The sequence below is a fragment of the Erpetoichthys calabaricus genome, chromosome 16, assembly GCF_900747795.2.
Source record: "Erpetoichthys calabaricus chromosome 16, fErpCal1.3, whole genome shotgun sequence".
In the NCBI taxonomy this organism is placed as follows: Eukaryota; Metazoa; Chordata; class Cladistia; order Polypteriformes; family Polypteridae; genus Erpetoichthys; species Erpetoichthys calabaricus.
Window position 1 is genome coordinate 49,537,544 of NC_041409.2, and position 20,502 is coordinate 49,558,045.

The 20,502-nt window shown below is 38.6% G+C and overlaps 1 protein-coding gene across 1 annotated transcript in view; it reads right to left on the reverse strand.

Annotated features, from left to right (window-relative positions):
- LOC114666488 (uncharacterized) overlaps positions 1–14,374 on the reverse strand; it is a 43,580-nt gene extending 29,206 nt beyond the window's left edge. The window contains exons 1-2 of the mRNA XM_028821383.2: positions 14,294–14,374; positions 7,285–7,320 (exon numbers count right to left, since the gene is read on the reverse strand). Of these exons, the coding sequence (XP_028677216.2) occupies positions 7,285–7,320; positions 14,294–14,324 (67 nt within the window). The 5' untranslated portion in view covers positions 14,325–14,374. The remainder of the gene's footprint in view (positions 1–7,284; positions 7,321–14,293) is intronic.
- Positions 14,375–20,502: the final 6,128 nt, after the last annotated feature.

Consider the following 20,502-nt stretch of genomic DNA (forward strand, 5'->3'; position numbering starts at 1 on the left):
CATCCAGAGCCTTCAGGAACTCCGGGCGTATCTCATCCACCCCCGGGGCCCTGCCACCAAGGAGTTTTTTGACCACCTCGGTGACCTCAGTCCCAGAGATGGGGGAGCCCACCTCTGAGTCCCCAGGCTCTGCTTCCTCATTGGAAGGCATGTTAATGGGATTGAGGAGGTCTTCGAAGTACTCCCCCCACCGACCCACAACGTCCCGAGTCGAGGTCAGCAGCGCACCATCCCCACCATATACAGTGTTGACACTGCACTGCTTCCCCTTCCTGAGACGCCGGATGGTGGACCAGAATCTCCTCGAAGCCGTCCGAAAGTCGTTCTCCATGGCCTCCCCAAACTCCTCCCACGCCCAAGTTTTTGCCTCAGCAACCACCAAAGCCGCATTCCGCTTGGCCTGCCGGTACCTATCAGCTGCCTCCAGGGTCCCACAGGACAAAAGGGTCCTATAAGTCCTATATAAGGACTTTTCTTTTTGTATTACTTGTATTTTTATGTTATGTAAGTGCATACTGGTATACGCTTATCTATTATTGTTAGTATTTATTCATTCTTATTTTTGTCATTTTCTAATTTGTTTTTTCTTTTCGTGTTATTTTTTTTCTTTGTCAGCACTTCAAGCTACAGCCTGTGTATAAAAATGTGCTATAGAAATAAAATTTGTCATTGTTGTTGTTCGTCTCTTCCTCATTCATGCACCCTGAAGTGGCACTTTGTCTCACTGTCATGTTCAGTTGGTCTCCCTCCTGAACTCAGAACAAGATCACCAATGAATGGTTTATTGTCAGACCTCCAGCATACTCCACTAGAATTATCAGCATTTCCATGCTCTGTAATGCTTTATAGATTTTTCCATAGTAGGAGTGAATAACGAGAACTTGTGAAAGTGGGCTTGTGTTTTGTAGAAAAAGAAATGGAGAGGAGTTGCATATGTATAGTTCTTGTGCTGAATAATACATTTTTAATTTCTGCACGTATATAAGAAAAGTGTTATGGTGGCATGAAAATTTTGACTTCATGCTTTCAGTAGATTTACACGTTTAGGGCATCTCTGAACTCGGTTTGGCTATTTTGGCATTGAGTCTGTGTGTGTGTGTGTGTGTGTGTGTGTGTGTGTGTGTGTGTGTGTGTGTGTGTGAAGATGTAAATCTGTGGAGGCAACAGGTCAAAAACAAATCACCCAATCCAAATGAAACCAAACAAAGATATTAGCACGGCCTAATATAAAAAGCCACTTGTTTTTGCATAATGTCACTCCGGTAGATTTTGTTCTAACAATGTAATGATTTTGTCAGCCTACTATGTTTTGCAGCTAAAATCACAGGTTTATATATTTATTGTATTTTAATATACTAGCTCAAACTGCTCCTGTTCTAAGTTCTCACTTCTCCAGTTCCACTTGACCTCCTCTTGTACATCATTAGCAATAAAGCTTTATGTTATACAGCAAAATTAAGAGTACTGTATTATCTGTTGCAATGTGTTTTTTGGAGGAAACTAATAAAATTTAATTTTAAATTTAATAACTCACTTAATTGTGATGTCTGTTACAGTAACACATTTAAATAAGTAAAATAAAAAAGAAAAGGTAGAAAACACAGATTCTCCAGTCCTGTTTTAACTCCACTTGTTCTCTGGAGGGGGCGGCATGGTGGCGCAGTGGTAGCGCTGCTGCCTCGCAGTTAGGAGACCTGGGTTCGGTTCCCGGGTCCTCCCTGCGTGGAGTTTGCATGTTCTCCCCGTGTCTGCGTGGGTTTCCTCCGGGCACTCTGGTTTCTTCCCACAGTCCAAAGACATGCAGGTTAGGTGGATTGGCATTTCTAAATTGGCCCTAGTGTGTGCTTGGTGTGTGTTTGTGTGTGTCCTGCGGTGGGCTGGCACCCTGTCCGGGATTGGTTCCTGCCTTGTGCCCCGTGTTGGCTGGGATTGGCTCCATCAGACCCCCGTGACCCTGTGTTTGGATTCAGCGGGTTGGAAAATGGATGGATGGATGTTCTCTGGAGTTTCTGAAAGAATTTCTTTGGCATCTTTACATGTCAGCCATAATTAATCCATCTATTTTATACATCTATTTAGGATTTTGCTTTAGCAAATTACATTTTTCAACATACGCACATGAAGTGACTCCCAAAATGCTTATTTAAGTTCATATTATGTCTTAAAAATCATGGTATATGTTAATTTGTCACCTTAAACTATGTTTTAAAATAAAAAATTTTTATGAATTAAAAGCAATATATATACTGTAGAGTGTTCTTCTTTAAAAGGTACTCAGTGAAGAGTGCAGCACAAAAATGAACTGAACTGAATACAATAGCAAAATCATTTGCATGCCTAGAAATCATTTGATGTGAGAAACCTTCTGCTGTTAAACTATTGTGAGTCTACACAATCCAATCCAATGCACTAGCGCTGGTAGCATAAAAGTTCTCCGATTATAACTTTTTTTCTTATGCCATGTGTAACAAACCATATTTTTTATGTGCAACGCTGGCACACATACCTGAATCACATTCATTTACAGCAGTTTAATGGCAAATGCAGGCTCCAATCTTTTTTTCTTTTTTCCCCTTGAATGATGTCTCATATACATTTAGGTTCCATGTTGCGTCAGTCTTTCCAGCTATAGCTTTGGTGCAATCTTAGATACATGTCAGTATCAAGCAAAGAAAACCCACTATTTATTGTACATATTCATACATGGTTGGGTCTGCCTTATCTGTGAGTGTGCTATCTTCCAGCATTGTGGTTATCACCTGCGGTTTGCCACTTCTGCTTTTGCTGTCTTCTCTTTTCTCCAAATAGAAACTGGTGCAGGCTGTGTGCTAATTACTCCAAGCATGTGATGCAAGCATTGCAATGCCATTCCTAAATGTTATATATGGTTTTACCTAACTGAAATCATGGACCACAGAACACACAACTTGGGGTGATTGTGGCATGAGCTACTTTTCACCTATTATATTCTGTGTTATTATATTTTACAGAGCGAGAATTACATTAAGTGGCAGTGTGGTGTATATTGAGGAAATGTTCACACAAAAGTGTTACTGTACATTGCCCTCATCACAACAAATCTGATCCGAACTGAATTCACTACATAGCATTTATTATCAAAGCCTTAGCTTTTTGAAAAAAATCAGTGTCATGCACTTCTTTGGTGTGCACATATGATAAAACAATATTTGGGGAAATGAAAAAGACAGATTATGCAAAAGAGCTCAGCCAGGATGAAACAAGCTGAGATGCCACAAACCAACTGTCGATTTTATATCCCATGCTGAGTTGCTCTTGCTGAGACTGTTGTCATAAAAAATTTATGATAATGTTTTTAAGTGAATAAAAGTAACTGGTAAATTTCACTGATTCTTCTCAGTGGACATTTACTCAGGCCTATATCATGATGAGTTGTGATTTGTAGCAGTTATAAATCAACTTTGAATTATTTGTTTCACGTTGTGAAAGACTGGATGATTGTGTGAAATTTTTCAGTGATTATTGTATAGTTGTCATAGATAGCAATTCACATATGGCCATCCACATTCAATAATGTCAGTTACAGTATGTGGAGACGATTTTTCAAGGTGAAAAGTATATGCTCAGATGAGCTCAAGGATCATGTAATGAGAAGACAAGGCTTGTGAAAACATTGACGCAAATTAGTTTAAAAATAGATCACATTCAAGTCCTATACAGTACATTCATATGGAATTTAGTACCACACTTGAATATTTACTGAATATTTTTATACACACGATCATACTGGATAATTAGAAGACAGTATGCACAGAAATTACAGTGGTTTGAAAAGGTATTTCACCCCCTAGACAAAGTATAAACTTTCTGTAATATTTTTCTTTGAAAATGCATCTTCAGTTTCATACTGTTACATATAAATGAGGGCCTCTTGGACAATAAATTTTCACTAAAAAATCCTGAAAAGCAAATTATGCTGCAACGATAAAGAACTAATCAGTGAACTCTGCTTTTGAATAAGTATTCGACCTCTAAGAGCTTGGAGACTGTATGATTGTTAACAATGCAATAAGGGTAATGAAAACAGGATGAAAACAATCAAGCCATTCATCCTCTAGCTTATTGACTGGTCTATAAGTGATTGTTTAGGCAGTTCTTAGGAACATACAACTGAGAAATCAGTACAAGTGGCTTATTTGGTGAAACCTCAAGAACTGACAAAAATGAAGACAAGAGAACTTTCTTATGACTTGAGAACCACTGTGATTAAGATGTTTAAAGATGGCAATGGTGCCAAGAAGATTGCCCAGCCTCTTAGCCTCAGTGCGTCCACCGTGAAGGCCATCTTAGTGAAGTGGAAGACAACTGGAATGCATAATGAACCGGCCTAGATCAGGCCACCCTGTTAAAATAACAAAGAAAATGTCAAGAAAACTAGTCAGAGAAGTAAGAGCAAAATCTAAGGTGACTCTCAGTGACCTGCAAAGCTCAGTATCTGCAGCTGGAGTGAATGTGCAGAAGACTACAATATCGAAGGTTTGGCACAGAGAGGGGCTGTATGGCAGACTTGCCAGAAAGAAGCCACTACTAAAAAATGTCATCTGAAAGCTTGATTAGAATTTGCTAAGAGACATCTTGAGAATTGTCCTGCATTCTGGAGTCATGTACTTTGGTCTGATAAGACCAAAATTTAACTTTTTGGCCTCAACACAAAGGCGTTTGTCTGGCAGATGGAAAGGACTACCAATGCCAATCACACCATACCTACCATCAAGCATGGTGGGGGGGGGGGGGGGGGGCATCATTCTTTTGGGCTGCTTCTCTAGGGCAGGCCCTGGGCCCTGTGTCCGTATTGAAGGAAGAATGGATAGTAAGAAGTATATCCAGATTTTAGAAGAAAACCTTCAAACGTCAGCCATGAAATTAGGACTCTGACGACGCTACCAGTTTCAGCAGGACAATGACCTGAAACACTGTGAAAAAGTAACCAAAGCATTGTTTGACAAAAAGAAGATCCAGGTTTTGCAGTGGCCTAGCCAGAGTCTGGATCTGAATCCGATTGAAAATTTGTGGCATGATCTCAAAATTGAAGTTCACAAAAAAAGCCTTCAAACTTTGCCCAGCTGGAGCAATTTTGCAAGGAAGAATGGGAAAAATGGCCTTCATCCAGATAGATAGATAGATAGATAGATAGATAGATAGATAGATAGATAGATAGATAGATAGATAGATAGATAGATAGATAGATAGATAGATAGATAGATAGATACCTGTAGATCTTTATTGTCATTGTCACTTTTACAAAGGAACAACAAAATTGAAGATGCAGTCGACTCAGTGTGAGGCATAAGAGTTAAAAAGACAAGAAGGGAGAAAATAATAACAAACCGAAAAGTAATAAAAGTACAAATATACAAATTGCACTTGTTATGTATACAAATTACACTATTTAAATGTACAAATTGCACTGGTTGACTTAAGGTCTATATTGCACATAGCTATAATATGCTAAACTTGTAGATAGCTATCCAAAGCGATAGCAAGCAGTTATTGCCGCAAAGACTGCTGCTACCAGGTATTGACTGTGTGTCATGTGAAGGGGTCAGTTACTTTTTCAACAGCATTTTTCACAACATGACTGTCAATTTGAATTTGTATAATTCAGCAAGCTCTAAATGTTTCAAAATATGTACACAGAGAAATAAAAGTTCACTGTGATACTCTGCATTTGTGATTTTTGTATGTTGTAATGATGTAAGATGGAAATACGGTGGCTTTCCAGAGGGGTCGAATACTTTTTCAACCCACTGTAGAATGAATAATGTGATTAAGGATTTAATTTTAATTAAGGACTTGATTTACTAAGTGATTCAGTACCTTATAAGATGTTATTATTTTTAAAAGATATTGTAAACTCACTACCAATATGGTTTAACCACTTAGATGCACTGAGTCTTCCATGTAACTACTCCACCAATGTAAAATGACCCCTGAAAGCAGATGCCAAGGAATGGGTGGAGGATTAGCAATAAATAGGTCTGGTTGAAAAGGATAAAGAACAAAGACTGCAAAATACCAAAGAGGTGTCTGCTATTAGCATAATGAATAATGAACATGGATGGGCATAACCTAATAAAGTGGGCTTGACTAAAGGATGAATGCCATTAGGTGTTGTCAACATTAGCACAGCAGGAGTGTCAAAGTTTCTTATTTATGTTAAGCCATATTTAAAAATGTTTTTGTGCTGTAAAGGACAGCCGGATCCCATGCCCGGCAGGGATGCCCCTGCTGCATCTGTTCCGGGGGAGCAGCCATGGACACTTCAATACCTCCCCCGGAACGCTTGGTGGCAGCCTCCCTGGCGGACGATGATTCCCCAACCTGGTGCACGGCTCCATGGGAGATGGAGTCCTCCACAGCCTGGTTGGGGGCTCGGATGGCCGCTAGGGGGAGCTGCATGGAGTTTGCAGCCTGGCTGGTCGAATCTTCAGCCCCACCCGGAAATGCAATTAGGACCAGGTGGTTAAGCACCTGGAACGCTTCCAGGTGGGGTATAAAAAGGGCCAGCCACCACCACTCGAGGAGCCAGAGTTGGGAGGAAGAAGACAAAGCTTGTGGAGGAGTGGTGGGAGAGAAAAGTGTATTGTTGTTGTGTGGAAAAGGAGTGCTTTTGGGACTGTGTATTACCTGTGGGTCACGGGGATGACATGCTTCCACGGGTGAAGACGAAAATAAAAGCCCTTGTGTTTTATACGTGCCTCTGTGTCATTCTGTGCCGGGTCACGCGCCTATATAGCACTTTTACTACAGTGCTCACGAACAGCGGCTCTCTCCACAGACAGAAACATGGCTTTTAATTATTTTTAACAAATGTCTAAACTGAAACCAGTAGGCTTTCAGACTGTGCATGATTTTCTTGCTTTGGACATTATTGGATTGGGATTTTATTCTATGACAAGCTGCAGCGTGACTGTAGTTTAAAGGCCAACATTGAAATGGTCTTTTAGATTAGATGTGAGAGGCATGAAAATATAGACCTTTCAGAAGATTGCGTGAATATCTTAAGGGTCAGCCTACACAACCAAAACAAACCACAATTACAGTAACTATATAATGCTTTTTTACTTAAATAGGGACCAGAATGAGGCTGACAGCCTGGGTGCAGCATTTTTGCATTTCAAACAAGAAATCAAATGAGGCCTTAATTGTGAAGTGATTATGTTAGAGATCAACTAGGTACTTGCGTACATGTCCACATACTGGAGAGTTAGTATCACCACACAAACAAAACCATTGGTTTCTTACCTGAAGACTGTGCTGAAGGAATTGCTGCAATGAACCCTGAAAGAAAGAAAGAATGAAAAGAAAAGTAGCCAGGTGGAAAAGGAGAACAAATATGTCTGATATTTTAGTTATGGCTGTAGGAATTTCCAGTTTTCTTCGTATTGAGGAATATTTTATTGTATAGTGCACAGGAGCTAATTCAAGGCAAGTCAAGTCAAGTTTACTGCCATGTATATGCAGAACAATGAAATTCTTACTTCCATGTCTCCTCAGAACATCTGACAGAATACAATACCAAAAATCAATTCATCAGTTGATGAAACTAAATCAATTAATAAAAGTATATATAATATCCATCATATGTACTGTATATATTCTTAGGTCTGAATCTGATTATTAGGTTGTTACCTACCAGGTAACATTTGTGGTTAGTTGGCCAGTCGGCAAACATCCAGCACATCCTCTTAGTTGGGAGAAGCAGATCACAGACAGGTTATAGAGTACCTGCCAAATAATACAAAGAGTACACAACACGTGTATCGCATTATTGGGGCTCGTCAATAAGGGGATGCAAACGTGCGTACACCTGACGAGCCCCAGTAAGGATGAAACACATGTCGTGTACTCTTTGTATTATTTGGCAGGTACATATATATATAAATAGATACTCTTAGTGCAGAGGAATTGGATAAACCATTGGCACTATCAGAATTACTAGATACTATAAAGTCACTTCAGAGTGGGAAAGCAGCAGATCCTGATGCTTACCCTGTTGAATTTAATAAGAATTTCTCCACTCAGCTAGCTCCCCTCTTATTGGCAACATTTACAGAAGCTAGAGACAATCAAATTCTACCTCAAACTTTTTGTCAAGCATTAATCATTGTCTTTCCTAAACAAAATAAGGGCTTGTTACAATGTGCATCATACTGACCAATTTCACTCCTGAATAATGATGTTAACAAGTCTCAAAAATTATAGCTAGAAGGATGGAGAAAGTGCTGCCTTTGGTAATATCACAGGATCAAATTGTATTTATTAAAGGCCGACACTTATCTTCCAATCTTCGACGGCTGTTTAATGTAATATATTCACCAGCAAAGTCAAACACCCCAGAGATATTATAATCACTAGATGCAGAAAAGGCATTTGATATGATTGAATGGAACTACATTTTCACTGCATTGGAGAAATTTGGGTTTGGCCCGAATATTTGTGCATGGATCAAACTACTGTATACCAATCCAGAAGCTTCAGTTTGTATTAACAACATTTGTTCAGACTACTTTAAGCTAGAACGTGGCACCAGACAAGGATGCCCCTTGTCACCACTGCTGTTTGCAATTGCCATTGAATCACTGGCGGTCCACTGTCGAAATTCTTATCAGATAAAGGGGATTATCAGAGAAAGACTGGAACAGAAAATTTCTCTATATGCTGATGATATGGTTTTATATATATCAGACCCAGAAAACACTGTGCCTGCAGTTTTAACAGCACTAACAGAATTTCAAAAGATATCTGGTCTCAGAATCAATCTGAATAAAAGTATACTCTTTCCAGTGAATTCACAAGCATACAGTTAGGTCCATAAATATTTGGACAGAGACAACTTCTTTCTAATTTTGGTTCTGTACATTACCACAATGAATTTTAAATGAAACAACTCAGATGCAGTTGAAGTGCAGACTTTCAGCTTTAATTCAGTGGGGTGAACAAAACGATTGCATAAAAACGTGAGGCAACTAAAGCATTTTTTAACACAATCCCTTCATTTCAGGGGCTCAAAAGTAATTGAACAATTGACTCAAAGGCTATTTCATGGGCAGGTGTGGGCAAGTCCGTCGTTTTGTCATTATCAATTAAGCAGATAAAAGGCCTGGAGTTGATTTGAGGTGTGGTGCTTGCATGTGGAAGATTTTGCTGTGAACAGACAACATGCGGTCAAAGGAGCTCTCCATGCAGGTGAAAGAAGACATCCTTAAGCTGCGAAAACAGAAAAAAATCCATCCGGGAAATTGCTACAATATTACGAGTGGCAAAATCTACAGTTTGGTACATCCTGAGAAAGAAAGCAAGCACTGGTGAACTCAGCAACGCAAAAAGACCTGGATGTCCACGGAAGACAACAGTGGTGGATGATTGCAGAATCATTTCCATGGTGAAGAGAAACCCCTTCACAACAGCCAACCAAGTGAACAACACTCTCCAGGGGGTAGGCATTTCGAATTCCAAGTCTACCATAAAGAGAAGACTGCATGAAAGTAAATACAGAGGGTGCACTGCAAGGTGCAAGCCACTCATAAGCCTCAAGAATAGAAAAGCTAGATTGGACTTTGCTAAAGAACATCTAAAAAAGCCAGCACAGTTCTGGAAAAACATTCTTTGGACAAATGAAACCAAAATCAACCTCTACCAGAATGATGGCAAGAAAAAAGTATGGAGAAGGCGTGGAACAGCTCATTATCCAAAGCATACCACATCATCTGTAAAAGACGGTGGAGGCAGTGTGATGGCTTGGGCGTGCATGGCTGCCAGTGGCACTGGGACACTAGTGTTTATTGATGATGTGACACAGGACAGAAGCAGCCGAATTAATTCTGAGGTGTTCAGAGACATACTGTCTGCTCAAATCCAGCTAAATGCAGTCAAATTGACTGGGCGGCGTTTCATGATACAGATGGACAATAACCCAAAACATACAGCCAAAGCAACCCAGGAGTTTATTAAAGCAAAGAAATGGAAAATTCTTGAATGGCCAAGTCAGTCACCTGATCTTAACCCAATTGAGCATGCATTTCACTTGTTGAAGACTAAACTTCAGACAGAAAGGCCCACAAACAAACAGCAACTGAAAGCCGCTGCAGTAAAGGCCTGGCAGAGCATTAAAAAGTAGAAAACCCAGCATCTGGTGATGTCCATGAGTTCAAGAGTTTTCAACCAAGAATTAGAAATGAACATTTTATTTCCAGTTATTTAATTTGTCCAATTACTTTTGAGCCCCTGAAATGAAGGGATTGTGTTAAAAAAATGCTTTAGTTGCCTCACATTTTTATGCAATTGTTTTGTTCACCCCACTGAATTAAAGCTGAAAGTCTGCACTTCAACTGCATCTGAGTTGTTTCATTTAAAATTCATTGTGGTAATGTACAGAACCAAAATTAGAAAAAAGTTGTCTCTGTCCAAATATTTATGGACCTAACTGTATAATATTAGATTGGACACCCTACCTTTTACCATAGCAGATCAGTTTAAATACCTAGGGGTAAATATTACAAGTAAACATAAAGCTCTTTATCAACAAAATTTTGCCGTCTGTATGGAAAAAATTAAGCAAGACTTGCATAGATGGTCAACCCTTCATCTCACTCTAGCCGGAAGAATTAACGTTGTTAAGATGAATATCCTTCCTAAACTTCTTTTTTATTTCAAAACATTCCAATATATATCAATAAATCATTTTTTAAGCAATTAGATTCAACTATAACTTCATTTATTTGGAACTCAAAACACTCGCGTATTCGAAGAGCGACCCTACAGAGTCCTCAGGCAGAAGGTGGCATGGCTCTACCTAATTTTCAGTTTTATTACTGGGCAGCAAACATACAAGCCATAAAAACCTGGACACAAATAAATGAACATACACAGCAGAGGTGTGACCAGAACATCATGTGTGGGTGGACATTTGGCTTCTCTGAGGGGGCAAAAAATATCCATCCATCCATCCATCCACATTTTTGTAGGGGGGTCAAATAATACTAATAACAACATAGTTTTATATAACATATAAAAGCAAAAATTGTGGCATAAATCATAACCTGTTGTTCAATAAAATTAACAGAGGCAATGGAACTTGTATTATTATTTTTTGTGAACAAATATAGAACTACATCTACAAGGTAAATATCAATAAAGTATTTAAGTCAGGCAGACCGGACTGTATATTTTGTTGAAGGCAGAGGTTTGGAGTACCCGACACGGGCGCAGAGCTGGAGGATCGTGTAGGCTTATCTACATCTTTTGGAGTTTCAGTTCCTGACGTGGGTGCGCTGTGCTCCGTGTTGGTAGCAGCGGTGCTGGGCTCAACCATGGAGCCAGCAGCCTGCGGAGGGACAGAGGTTGAAGATGTCTGCTTTTTAATAAGCCACCTATGCATAGCCTTTGGTGTTACCAACCAGAAAATAAAAGAAGAATGGAACGTATATGCCGTTTTAATTAAAGAATGCAGCCAACAGGTTCAAAACGTGCTGCAAAATGTGCTGCGAAGTGAACTGTGAGCAGCACGGTGCCTGTCTAGTGGAGGAGACACTGACGGATACGCCCCAAATTCAAACAGGCCGATTGGAAAGCAACTCAGTTTTGAAAATCAAATGTTATTCTTCTCCAGAGTTTTCATTGGACAGACAGAGCATTTCGCAGGGGGGGTACGGCTTGTCTCTGGGGGGGCAGTGCCCACCCCAGCCATCCCGTGGTCATGCCTCTGATACACAGGCTTGGTCCACAATAGAAGTAAAATCCTGTAGTACTTCTTTATACTCCCTGCTCTGCGCTCCAATAAATGCAATTTATCGCAAATATACTAATAACCCAATTGTGCTTTACTCACTCAGAATATGGAACCAACATAGAAAGAATTTTAAGATGGAAAATCTTTTATCCGTGGCACCCCTGCAGCAGAACCACCTCTTTCAACCCTCGCAAACATATCCAGTTTTTAATACCTGCAAAAGATTTGGGATTAAATTGCTCAGAGATCTTTATATAGACAATATCTCTGCATCCTTTAAACAATTATGTTCCAAATTCAACCTCCCAGCTACACATTTCTTTTACTATCTTCAAATTAGAAACTCTGTTAAACAGAAACTGCCCGATTTTCCTCATCTCGTACCCTCCATCATGCTGAAAAAAATATTGCTCAATTTTCGAGGAATTAGACACCATTTCTGCATTATATAAAATTTTATTAGAGTCCCTTCCTTTCAAAGATCCAAGAGGACATTGGGAAAAAGATCTCTTAATTAATATATCAGAAAAGGAGTGGAACGGTAGCATTGCAGAGAATTCACTCGAGCTCCATATGCGCAAAGCATAGAATTATTCATCTAAAAATTATATATCGAGCTCATCTGTCTCGTTTAAAACTGTCCAAAATGTTTCCAGGGCAAGATCTAACCTGCGAACGCTGCAACCAAGCTTCTGCCTCACTGGGTCACATGTTTTGGGCCTGCACCAAACTAACATCATTTTGGACCAAAATTTTTAAGTGCCTTTCAGACAGCCTTGGGGTCACAATCCCTCCTAACCCATTAACAGCTGTGTTTGGTGTTCTTCCAGACGGACTTGAAGTGGAGAAGGACAAGCAAACGGTGATTGCATTCACTACACTTTTGTCACGCAGACTTATTTTGTTAAACTGGAAGAATCCTAACTCTCCTCTGATAAGTCATTGGGAAACAGATGTTTTATATTATTTGAAATTGGAAAAAATCTAATTCTCAGTTAGAGGATCTGTACAGAATTTTTTCAAAACCTATAATCAATATTATTTTAGAATAAGAAGAAATAATTATTTCCACATTTCTTTTCCTTCTCCATTTATTTATTTATATTTTTTTTTTTTGCCTTTTTTTTTGTTTTGTTTATTTTTGCCCTATTAAAAAGCCCTTATCAATTCTCCTTTGGCCATTCTCTCCTTCTCAAGGGTGAGGTTTGATTTGTCTTCAATTCTTTTTTGTATTGATTGATCTATTTGTATGGAATGATTACAATAAAATTAATAAATAAAAAAAAAAAAAAAAAAAAAAATATATATATATATATATATATATATATATATATATATATATATATATATATATATATATATAAACAAAATAATAAAATGTTGACAAAAAATTACAGTGGAGTAAAAAATGAAGAAGATAATAAAATAAAAACAAAATACAAATTGGAATCCACAAATAACTAAGCTAGTCAAAAATCCTAAGTCCAAAACCTAAATACAAAGCCTATTACGTTGAGAAGCAGGAAATCAACAAGTACATTGTTAAAAGATATATACAGTAAAACAAAACCAAAATACAAGATTTTCAAAATGAAAAGAGAGTAGCACAGACATAGAGAATCAAATGCTAAGGTCCACTCCATATCAAGAGTGACAAACAAAATCATTTCTAGCCTTGATGGGGCTGAAGAACAACGTAACTGAGTGATTACCTAATCAGGCTTCTCATTAACATGCTTAATTTACGTTAATCTGGACTAATACATTTAAACAAAAATGTTTAACCAAACTGATATTGCAAAAGGATGCAGGAGAAACAAAATATAAAGAACACAAAATTATTTTAAAATTACTACTATGGCACAGTTACCAAATTTTATATTTTTACATTGAAAACTTTAAATTGAGTTTTTGTTCTTCTCTGTCCTAAACTGATTCAATTGTATGAATGGTTATTACAAAAAGAAAAGGTATAAAAGATTCCCTCACCTTCAAATTAGGTCTGTGCAAACTGTCATTTATTTGTGATGTGTCAAGAAGTGCATCTTATCATAAACAGAACAGTCTTGCATTTAAGAAAAAATGAGTAACTTTACAAGTATATGGTAAATCTTGGTATCAACTGTAAAGAGTTGACTGCCTGACAGTATAATGTGTGGCTGAATAGTAAGAGAGAGATGGTAGCATCAGTCCACAAAGAACAGTGTCAAAGCATTCCAAATAATTGGATGTATTTTTATATATCTGGTATTTTTGCCCTGCAATTTTATATCACTACAACTTTCACCATCTCATGATGTGCCCTACTTCATTAGGTGCAGGAGCTGGGAAAATGAAAAATAATGTGTTTGCATGTCTCAAGAACTGAACTCCACATCTAACACTCCACTTTTGTCTAATTTCCGTCACCTGCAGCTGCCAAATAAAGTTTTTATTTTGCCAGTTTGGGCATTTCTGGTTTAGAATAATGTCCTGTAATAAACAGAGTTTTACTATCACATTTTTAACAAAATATGTACTTACAAGTGATGAGGCACATTTCACAGGTCTGCATTCTGTGCTCGATTCAAGCATCTCATTTGTAATTTTAGATTTTCAGGAAGTGTGCACTTGCCAGGCTGTCCTTTGCAGCACATGGCACTTTTTTAAAGACGGCCCAGTCAACCCCAAAGTTGAGTTTTGCCTTTCTATTTATGCAGTGTCTTGAGCAAGAAGGCATCAGTATCAAGAGCACTAGAGGTAAGATAACTTTAATGAGTTTTATTATTGTCTTGGTTGGCAGCAGCAGCAAATTCACCAATATCTTGACACCTTTTTATACGCTTTTTGTATGTTCTTTCTGTTACTCCTGCAATACAAACTAAGAGTTTTCAGCTCCCCACATCACTGTGATCAGGTCCATTTCTTTGCATGTGAGTTTTAGATTTGTTGTCAAACCTCTTATTACCCACCACTAAGATTTTACCCAAGCAATGCTCAAAAATCAACATTGTAACAAGTAGGGGACACCACCGAGCCCCAAACTCCAGACACCAACACACCCAATACAGTCCCGGGGTCAAATAAAGGAATTGTTTATTAAATGCTGTACCTTTACAAGTGAGCAAGATCCATTTCCACAAGCACATATAATATGTTGCTGTTCACCCTCCTTCCACTCCACCAGGTGTATGTTGTCCTCTGACTCTCATGGATGTGATGAAGCAGTCTTCTTATGCTTGACCCAAGAGTAGTTCCGGTGCCACCACATTGTATTCAGCCAGCACTACCGGGTTAGGCAGAACCTTCTTAAAGTAGGGACTCCTTTCTGCAGCACCCCCTGTTGGCCTCCAAGACACCCAGCAGAGCTGGCCATTGAAACTACAATTCCCATGCCGCCCTGCATGTGTGCACCTGGGAAATACACCTATCTAGTATACTGAGGAAGGAATTGTTCTGGATAGACAATCTCCCACTGTTTATCCATTATGGCCTCCCAGCTGGAAAAGGCTCCAGCAACCAATCCAATGCCAGTCCATCCTCATCTTACCATTTAGACTTCCCATTCAGATAAGGAACCACCCTCACTCCTGGCCAGGATGCCAGTCCATCAACCTACTATGTATATACAAATGTTAAGCTGTTTAGAATCATACAATACACATATATGCAAGAACACAGTAAATCAACACTGACATACACTTTTATGTAACTGCAGAAACAGAAGTAACATATATTCCTGATTATTGTGTCCCTTGTCATTATTTTGTGCTGTATGAAAATGAAATAAGGTAAATTTGATGCATGAGGTCCTTAAGAGAATCCCAAGAAACAAAGTACATTATGCTGATTGCCAGTATGAACCCACTCTGTAGTAGGTGATTCTTGGCTAAATTTCACATGTATATGATGCTTCTGTACTCCTTGTTCACCTCAGACAGTGTGGCCACACACAGCCCTAACTCCATAATTATATTTGCCTATGAAATCACCACCACTGTACATTTATGTAGTGGTGTTACCATTTATTCTTTCTGAGTGTGTCTATGTTTCCTGTCATAATCTAAACACCTACTGCTACCTTGACAGATGATGCTAAATTTACCAGCTGGGGGTCAGTGTGGGCAACTCAGGGTGTCATGCCCTAAGCTGGCCCTACTTGTCCAGATAGTCTCTGTCTTCTGAGATCCTGCAAGGGATGGGTATATATGTTATTGTGTTTATTAGTTAAAAAATAACCCAAAAATAGGACATCTGTGTTGTATTATTTGGGATAGTATCTATCTATCTATCTATCTATCTATCTATCTATCTATCTATCTATCTATCTATCTATCTATCTATCTATCTATCTATCTATCTATCTATCTATCTATCTATCTATCTATCTATCTATCTATCTATCTAAAGACTTCAATTCAATTAAACGTGTATTTGTAGATCATGTTCTTCTTGTAGACATTCAGTTTCCTAAACTTCTGTTACTTAAGTGAACTAGTGTACAGTGCCGTCCATAAGGATGAAGACATATTTTTCCTTGATTTACCCGTTTGCTCCACAGTTTAAAACAATTCAGCTGTGATTACTGCATGCATAAGATATGAAAAAGTCCTAAATATGACAATGGCTTTCACAGACATGCCACTGCTATGTTCCAAATATTAGGGTGCCTTGAAATGGGGGGACAATATAGAAAAAAGTGTTGTCATTTCTACATATTGTGACTGAAATGCATGCAAATCACCTTCAGTGGAAGTCTACATGAGCACTTTAATCACAATGTCTTATTTGTTTGATTTATAATTTTAAACTGTCGAGCAGAGGGTCAGTCAAGGAAAAATGTGTGTTTGTACAAACCATAACGGATTGCACTGCAAGTGTGGTTGTAGATCTTTGTGGTTTACAGCTTTACGTATAACATTTCCGTGTTAACTTAAACAAAGCAGGGTGTAGAAATTCATTATATATGTGCTATAGCCCACAAGAAATGAGCATATGGGGAAAAAAAACAAAAGGCTCAGAACATTCGTTGCTCATTCCTTTTTATCTTGTGACCACAAGTAGATGCTCTGATGAAATGTATGACACAAGTAGACTAACATATGTGTCTGTGCGCTATCTGCTGAGAGGTGGTCTTTAAACCACAACAGCTCAGTGTTTCCAAAAAATAGTGAACATGTGCAATCCGCAGATGGTCAGGTAAATAGGTTAAAGCCATTTCAGCCTAGATGCTCATTTCTTAAAAAAAAACTTCTGAATGGTGTATTAATGTCAAAATTAAACAAAAGGACAATGTCATGGCAGGAGTGAAGCTATTGTGCTGGAACTGAAACATTTAGCCTTCTCTTCATCTGTTTTATCAACATAACAACAAACTGTGTGAAACATTTTTAACTCGTTTCTCGTTATTTGTTCAAGTCTTTCTCTGCAAGACATTTGTAACCAGATCTTCAACAGCAGAGTAAGGTGTAGGCAGGACCATTTCCTGGTATACAAGGTGAGACCCAAAGGTTTTTTAGATAACTGTTATAAAACACAGATAACTTCTTATATGGACATAATTTATTTTTATTCTTCAAAATACATTCCTCCTTGATCAATACAATTGTTTGCAAGTTCCTTCAACTTGTTCATGCCCTCCAGGAAAGCAGTTTTTGAAATGTTGTTAAGCTCCCTTGCCACAGCATAATGAATTTCTTCCACTGTTTGAAAATCCCACCCTTTTAAGTTAAATTTTAACTTGGGGGAAGAGAAAGTAGTCAACAGGTGCAAGATCTGGAGAGTAAGGTGGGTGGTGAAGAACAGCAACGTTCCTGTTCTCCAGAAATTTCTGTATAATTGATTTCTTTAAAATTGCTGCATTATGAGATGGCGTGTTATCATGAAGAAGAAACCGCTCAATGGATTGGAATTTGGACGTTCTAACTCATTGAATTCTCTTCAGTAGCTGATCCAAAACACCCATGTACAATTCTGCATTTACTTTCTGTCCTTCAGGGACAAACTCTCGATGAATTACATGTTACACGAACCATAGTACTATGTAGCTATGCTGTCTGCCGCTAACGCACAGTACTCTTTAAAAACAAGTCGTCTACAAACATTTGGGTTGCACCTTGTATACAAACTTAGCAACCACTGCAGCCACCGGGGTACTCACAACCCACACAAAGAAGAACAATAAAAAAGGGTGGAGGTCCTGGGTGCTGGGCCACCCGTAATGTAATCACCAGTGCAAGCCCAGGTGATAAGAGCTCAACCCAATCTTAAGAGTTTTTTGTTGTTTCTTTTGGTGAAGAGTGCAAGTATTAGCATGAACACACTTCCAGCATTAGAAAAGTAGATTGTCACAATATACAGTGACTTCAGAAAGTCTTCAGACCCCTTCACTTTGTCACTTTTTGTTATGTTGTAGCCTTTTGTTAAAATTATTTAAATTCATTTCTGCAGGGGTTGAATTATGATGAATGATTAAAAGAGCTGAGCCTTTCCAGATTAAGGAAAAAAAAGATTAATAGGAGGCATGATTGAAGTGTTTACAATTATGAAGTGAATTAGTCCATCGGTGCAAGACTCTGACTTTAAAATGATTTCATCAAGAACATGAGGGCACAGTTAGAAACTGGTTAAAGGTGAATTTCACACAAAAGTTAGGAAGGTTTTCTTAAGAGGACCACAGACACATGGAATAAACTAACCAGTAGTGTGGTAGACAATAGGACTTTAGGAACGTTGAAAACTCAACTTGATTTTATTTTAAAAGAACTAAGTGGATAGGACTGGCAAGCTTTGTTGAGCTGAATGGCCTGTTCTCATCGAGATTGTTCTAATGTCACTAAAAAGGAGTACACCTGCTCTGCTCCATTTGTTTCTTCTTACATATATTTTTTGCTTTCTCCCTGTCAGCTGACTTATGATACTTAAATGCTTCAGGTGAGTCTATTCATGGACTCAGTTTCCTGTCTTAAGTAAAATAATACAATGTAGAATAAAACTCACAGATCACAGTAGCACACTTCAAACCTTTGGCTACTGCCATTTTGTTAGTCAGATGAGCTCCACAAAATTTAGTGACTATACTTTCTGAGACTTCCTTTGAACCTTTATTGCTCTTCTAAAAATGTCATCCAGCATTTTTGATGTGAAGGTGCTCTCCTGTGTTTTGTTTCTGTCAAGATTATTAAATGTAATATAAGACTAAACACATACACAGTGTCAAGCGCCTGCCCATCTCAGTTTTCAGTAATGTGACAGTGAACTTCAGCTAGCATTCATTGGTTGTCTTGATGATCCTACCTACAGCTCTGTGACACCTGGCTGCTCCAGGCCATTGAGCTTCACATCCCTTAAAACATCATACGTGAGTGACCAGGTAGTGAGGAGATAATGAGACATCTGAAGACATTATCTGAAAGCTTCATCCACTCTTTGTAGTCTCGCAGGCACCTATCAAGCACCGAGCAAAGTTGCGAATAAGTTTCATTCTCTGTGGTCGGAGCATACATTGAGACAACAGACAAGGCACTCAGAGTGTTGTCATCTGAGTCTCATAATACACTCATTGAAAGGAGTGACATCACACACCATCAGAAGGAGCCAATCTACTACAGCAACAGCTACTCCCCGAGTATGACAGCCTTCGGAGTGACCAGTCCAATAAAAGGTGTACCCACCTACAGAGGTCTGGCCAGTCCCAGGTCTGCGCACCTCAGAGTGCCACCATTGAAATGCGGAGTTTACACAGCTCCTCTGACAGCAGAGGAAGATGTTAATCATGCCAGGGATCCATCCCCTTCATAATGCGAGCAGCCATCTTATGGTGGGGGTTGGGTTCTGCAGCAGAGAGCAGAAAGGAGTCCTTTCTGTTATCTCACAGCTGTGTGAAGGTTTTTTTTTTTTTTTTTACAATTGGTGGCTGGAGGGTCAATCTTGCTACCAACTCCATGATTTCACACCAAGTTGGATGACCGCTTGCAGGGCCACATGCAGTTTAATGTCATACCCAGGACAAAGTCTGCTTATAATATTAACTTTTCAGAGGCAAGAATTGTGTTGCTAAATATTCTCATCAGCTAGATTTGTTAAGCCTTGAAGTAAAATTCTTAACCAAGTGACTACTCTCTGCTGATTTCTGAAAACTACAATTTTAGGAGAGATGGGATTGCTGTCCTCTGTAGGATTGATTACAACGAAAGTCAATTTTCACTTATTTCTGTACTGTTCAGAGGCCTCTAACTCTTTTACTAGGATTGTGGCTTAGTGTCCCTTTTGTATGAGGTTTATTGACAATTTGTCAGTTTTCATGTGATGCTTAATCTACAAATGCTTCTTGGTTTTGTTCATGTGATCTGTTTTACCTGCATTGAGATTTCTTGTGTTAATCTCATGGTTTTGAATCCCCTTCTCCACCTATGCTAAATGGCATAGATATGGACAGCATTTTAAATTTCTTTGGGTGAGTTGGTGGACTAAGTATTTTTTTTTTTTTTTGAACCAGTAAAAATGGAAACTCTTCAGTTTTATTAATGCAATCCAGATCTCCACTGTTCTAGCAAGGTGCACCATAATGGTCTCCAAACATGTAAGCCTATGCTGACAATCTTAAAATTTGTTTGTCAGATATACGCATTGCTTATGTGCCCAAGAAAATGGAAATTTTTGCATCTAACAATGTTGTATTTGCAGATTTTTCCTGCAATTGTTTTGTCTGAACTTTTCCAACAAAATTGTCATGATTCCCCAAGATCTTAAAT